Below are 5,411 nucleotides of genomic sequence, written 5' to 3' on the forward strand. Positions count from 1 at the left end.
TCTTGGTTCCACAAAGCCCTGTGGCTTCACATTGGCCCCTTGGGACCATACAGCCCAACAGAACCACAGTGATGTCCTTGGTTCCATGAGGCTCCACAGTGTCTCAATGGTCCCTTGGATCCGTTGTACTCTGCAGTGTCACAATATTCCCTGCATTTCGGAAGACCCCAAAGTGTCACAATGGCCCCCATACTTCCTCAAGACTCCACAGTGTCATAATGGCCCCTTGGATCCATGGTACTCACAGTGTCACAATGATTCCCTTGGTTCCACAAGTTCCTACAGTGTAACAATGCCCTTTGGCTCCACAACCCCCCACATTGTCACAATGGTCTCCATAGAAAGGAAACAACTGAGCACTGGGGCAGATGAGAGGCAGTCACCAGAGGCCGAGTCTTGCCACACTTGACTGTATTGGCAGATTTTGTTTTGGAGAAACCCTTGCATAAAGGGAATTTTAGAGGTGGAATCCTAATTTCAGGCATAGAAGCCTAGACAAGAAAGAGAGCTCTTTTCCATAGGAAGGAAAGCACAGAGCCCCAGTGCTTCACAGTCAGATGAGAAGTGGCCCTTGACATGTCAAATTCAGTGGGACCTGTCAAACAGCCCCCAGGAGGTCAAAGCAGGCAGACCTGTTACATGGTTCCTTGATTTCATGGGTCCCCACACTGTCACAGTATTCTCCTTGATTCCATGAAGTCTTGCAGGGTCACAATGGCTTCTTGGTTTCATGACCCTCAACAGAGTCACAAGGGTCCTTGGCTCCATGCGACCCCGCTGTGTCACAATGGTTCCTTGCTTCCATGGGCCCCAGTGTTTGATTTTTGACCCTTGCATCCATACTGCCCCTGAGTTGCACAGTGGTCTGCTTGATTCCATGAGGCACCATGAGGTCACAACTGACCCTTGATTCCATGAGATTCATTGTGGTTGCTGTCAGAGGCTGGATGAGATTGATGTCCCGAGACACCTTGGGATGCTCAGAATGCCCATGTGGGGCCAGGGCTGGGTCAGGCCTTGGTTTGTGGTGGGACAGAACCCCACCCCCAGCCCTGGCCTGGCAGAGCTGTCAGTCACACAGTACGGGCAGTGCTAACATAGTTCTGATTGGCTGAGCTGTCAATCAATCACACACCAGCCGCTGGTGCCTACCATGGCTCTGATTGGACATGCAACTAGCAGTCTCACCCTAGGGGCGGGCCCATGAAGGAGCAGGGGGTTAAAAGCTGGGGCTTGAGGGCAGTCCAGGGTCTGGATCCTGCCTTCTCCTGTGGTTCCTCTCTTTGCGATGCTGGAACCCCAGCAGTTGGTACCTATGTGCATGATGTTCTATGGATCTTCTGTCTTTATGTTGTTCTCTCTTTCTCCTCCTTCTAATCCTACTTACCTGGAACATTTTTGGGCAACTTCACATATTAAGGGTTTGAGACGGAGTGGAGATCCATTCTGAATTAGGTGAAGTGCCTGGAAGAGGTGAGAGGTCTGTAGGGCCAAAGCTGAAAGAAAAGCCGCATTCCAGAGACAGCAAGGAGACAGAGAAAGAAAAACAGAAATTACCGCAAGGTCGATCTGCCCCAGACCTAGGAATTCCTCTGATAAAGAAGAACTAGTGCTAAATGTCACGCGGAATGAATATGTATGAACTTATTGTGAAACTGTATGCATATGCATTTGGGAGGGGGATAAAAGACGACCTGAGGTCTTCAGAGGTACGCATGCCTTGTTGGAGGACTTGCGTCCGGCGCGTGTCGTAAATAAACATACCGAGCTTTACAACTTTTATAAAGTTGTGAGGTTTCTTCTTTTCTCCGCAAAACAGGTTAAAGGATTTTAGGTTAAATGTGTGGGAATCCAAGGCACAGGGAATATTTCTCTGCTCTGAGGGGTCCTGACGCCCAGAGAAACACTGCCTTTCAATCCCCATGGAGAGGATTTCCAAGACATTGAGATAGATTAGAATTTACCAAAGTGTGAAATAGGTAATAGGGAGTACTATAGTATGTTCCTTGGGTGAGAAATTTAGGTGTTTGGGGTTGTTAGTATGGTGTAGATAGGAAGCAAGATGGAGGAATTGGGGTGTAGTCCCTGTCTTCTTCATCTGCTCTATTTTCTGTACTGTTGGTAGCACAGGGTGATTGGTCATGGAAAGCACAGTGCAGAGGTTATATGGACAGTCAAGGGATGAGTTATTGGTAGATAAGTAGAAATAATGCACCTTTCAAGTGTTTATTGGATGAGACAATGTTAAAAGAGCTTGAAACTGTATGTTTTGGGGCCATTTTGCAGTGCTTTTCCAGTGTACTGAGCCTGGTGTGGACAGCAATGCAAAACTTTAGATGAGATAACAATAAACAAGAAGCTGAAGATTGAAAAAGTCCCATGCATCTCTTTTTACCTGGCATAGAACTGCTACAGAAGGGATTCCCCCACCCAGGGAACCCCAAGAAAGGCCCAACATAAAATGAACATCAATAAATGGTGTTATCTGAGTGGATTTTTGTGGAAACACTTGGCTGACAATGTTTGGAATAAGTTGGCTTTTTTCCATAAAATTGTTTACTGAAGGGTGTTGTCTTAATTGGCCAATCATGTGAAATGTGTTGATTAAATGACCAGTGAGGTCCACCTGTAGCAAACCAAGGTATAAAAGAACAGGGTTGAAAAAACAGGTGGCTTTTAGCCCTTAGCCTTCTGATCTGAATCTGTGTCATCTCTGATTCAATGGTGACATTTGGGGATCTATGGGGGCTATTGGGAATCCTTTCTGCACGTTGTGACCCAACAGGAGTTTCCCTAATAAATTTTGCCTGAAGGTCTCACTGTGCCCATGACAGGAACGCCTGTGAGTGTCTGGGACACCCCAGCTCTTTGGTAGCCAGGGGAGTCCTGGGATGTCACCATAGAGCCGCAGAGAGTGCCTGTGACAGATCGGTGCCTTTGCAGCCCAAGGTCCCCTGGGATATCACCATGGAATGGCTGTGACTCCCTCTGACCACAGGGCTCTTCACCATCCCCAGAAATGCCTGGCAGGTGTCCATGGAGCCCCTGTCTCTGCCTGTGACATTTCAGCTCTGGAACAGCCTGGAGACTCTTGGAAAGTCCCCAGGGAACCCCTGTGATGGCCTGTGACAAATCTGATCCTTAGCCAGCAACCACCACTAGCCCCCTGTTCCTATGGTCAGTTTCCATGGCAATCATCACCAGCCCCCTCTTGCTATGGTCACTCCCTTGGCAGCTCCATGGATATCCCATGCCAGGGGTGGTTGCCATGGACACCAGCTCAGGCCTGCAGCCAGAGCCCATTGCCATGGCAACCATTTGCAGTCCCATCCCCAGGCTCATGGGATCCCAGAACCACAGAATGGGCTGAGCTGGGAGGGACCCATCAGGACCCTCCAGTCCAACTGCTGGCCCTGCACAGGGCACCCCAACAATGCCAGCCTGGGCCTGGCAGCGCTGTCCAAACGCTGCTGGAGCTCATAGAGCCCTGGAGCTGGGACCCTTCCCTGGGGAGCCTGGGCAGGGCCCCAGCAGCCTCTGGGCAAAAACCTTTTCCTGACATCCAACCTGAGCCTGCCCCGACTCAGCTGCAGCCGTTCCCTCCACTCCTGTCCCTGGGCACCAGAGGGAAGAGGTTCGCAAAGCCCCAGCCAGGGACCCGCTCCCAAGGCTGTTGCCATGGCCACCAGGGCTGGCACCAGCTGGGATGCTCGGTTTCCACGGGCCGGGGTTCAGGAATGGGATTCACCAATTTCCTGCTCCTGCTAAAACTGCTCTGCCCTCACTGCCCTCCTGCCTCCCATGGTAAGCACAAAAGGCAAAGATCCCAGGCTGGGATAAAAACAAATTCTTGGGAACACCAACGAGATAAGAAACATACAGAACAGAAACAATATTGATAAGAGAAGAGATAAATAAAACTTTACAGGGAAAACTAAAACACAACTTACTGGGTCTCCCTGGCCACAATTTCCCCCTGCCTGGAAAGGGCACTCCTCTCCTCAAGGAAAGAGACATAGAGAGTTCCTTTCCTGCCCCTGGCAATAAGCTGAGGTTGGAGTGAATGTAGTGACAGGGCCATGGCCAGACCCTCATGTTCTTCAATCCCACATCATGTCAAGGGCAGGGGCAGGACGACAGGCAGGTGTCTTCCCAGCATGGATCCCAGGGAAAATGGATCACAAGGGCTCTTCTCAGTGTGGGTTCTCCCATGAATGATGAAGATAGAGCGGTGCATGAAGCTGTTCCTCCAGCTGGGGCATTTGCAGGGCCTCCCTTACTGGTGGCTCTGTTGGTGTCTTGTCAAGTGAGAGCTCTGGGTGAAGCTCTTCCCACACTGGGGACATTCGAAGGGCCTCTCACCAGTGTGGATGCGCCGGTGCCTGATGAGGGTGAAGTTGTGCTTGAAGCCCTTCCCACAGTCTGGACAGCAAAATGGCCTCTCATCTGTGTGAATCCGCTCATGCAGGAGGAGATGGGAGCTGGTGTGAAACCTCTTCCCACATGTGGTGCACTGGGAGGGCCTCTCCCCTGTGTGGATGCGCTGGTGCCTGATGAGGTGGGAGCTGTGGTTGAAGCCCTTCCCACAGTCAGGACAGCAGAAGGGCCTCTCCTCCGAGTGAATCTGTGGGTGCTGGAGGAGCCTGGAGCTGGTGTGAAACCTCTTCTGACACTGGGAACACTCATAGGGCCTCTCCCCAGTGTGGATGCCTTGGTGGGTCACAAGGGTGGATTTGTAGCTGAAGCCCTTCCCACATTCCCCACACTCGTAGGCCCATTCCCCGGTGTGGATCATGTGGTGGCTGACCAGGTGCTTGCTCTGTTTGAAGCTCTTCCCACACTGCAAGCACTTGTGGGGCTTCTCCCTATCACGAAGCTGCTCATGAACCACCATCTCTGAGCTCTGCCTAAAGCTCTGTCCCCCTTCCTGGCTCTGGGTGGTTCTTTCTTCCTCAGAGAATCCTGGGCTGGCTTTGGAGCCCCTCCTCCTGAGGGATATCTGTGGCATTTCCTCCATGTTGGATTCCTGTGCACTAGAGTAGCTCAAAACGGCCTCTTTTACAAGGTTCTGATGTGGAGATTTTTCCTCCCTGGTCTCCATCCTCAGCTCCTTACCTGGGGAAGGAAGGAGAAAGAGAGGATGGGATTTGCCTCCATGCCAGAGGGAAGGGGATCCCCCCAGTGCATCACTGGCAGGATGGCATTGGCACCAGGGTTGTCCTGCAGCCGGGGGCTGTGCGGGGCTGGAAGATGGAGCAGGAGAGAGGGGGAAAGGGGCACTGACTTCCTCCTCATCTGCCTGGGTGTCCCAGGGCATCTTCCTCTTCCTTGCAACTTTCTCCTCCATCAGGTGAAGATTTGGGAATGGGAAATTTTATTTTGGGAGGAAAACAAGGGATGAGCACATTGAG

General features: G+C 51.4%; 1 protein-coding gene across 1 annotated transcript; it reads right to left on the minus strand.

Annotated features, from left to right (window-relative positions):
- Positions 1-4,276: 4,276 nt before the first annotated feature.
- LOC132085551 (gastrula zinc finger protein XlCGF8.2DB-like) lies at positions 4,277-5,101 on the minus strand. The gene has a single exon (XM_059491013.1). It carries the CDS (start codon positions 5,099-5,101, stop codon positions 4,277-4,279), a length of 825 nt encoding a protein of 274 aa, XP_059346996.1.
- Positions 5,102-5,411: the final 310 nt, after the last annotated feature.

The sequence above is a fragment of the Ammospiza nelsoni genome, chromosome 31 (genome assembly GCF_027579445.1).
Source record: "Ammospiza nelsoni isolate bAmmNel1 chromosome 31, bAmmNel1.pri, whole genome shotgun sequence".
Classification (NCBI taxonomy): domain Eukaryota; kingdom Metazoa; phylum Chordata; class Aves; order Passeriformes; family Passerellidae; genus Ammospiza; species Ammospiza nelsoni.

What these genes read in the sequence shown, in the direction of transcription:
- LOC132085551 (XM_059491013.1), bottom strand. Translation starts at nt 5,101, where the DNA reads ATGGAGACCAGGGAGGAAAAATCTCCACATCAGAACCTTGTAAAAGAG.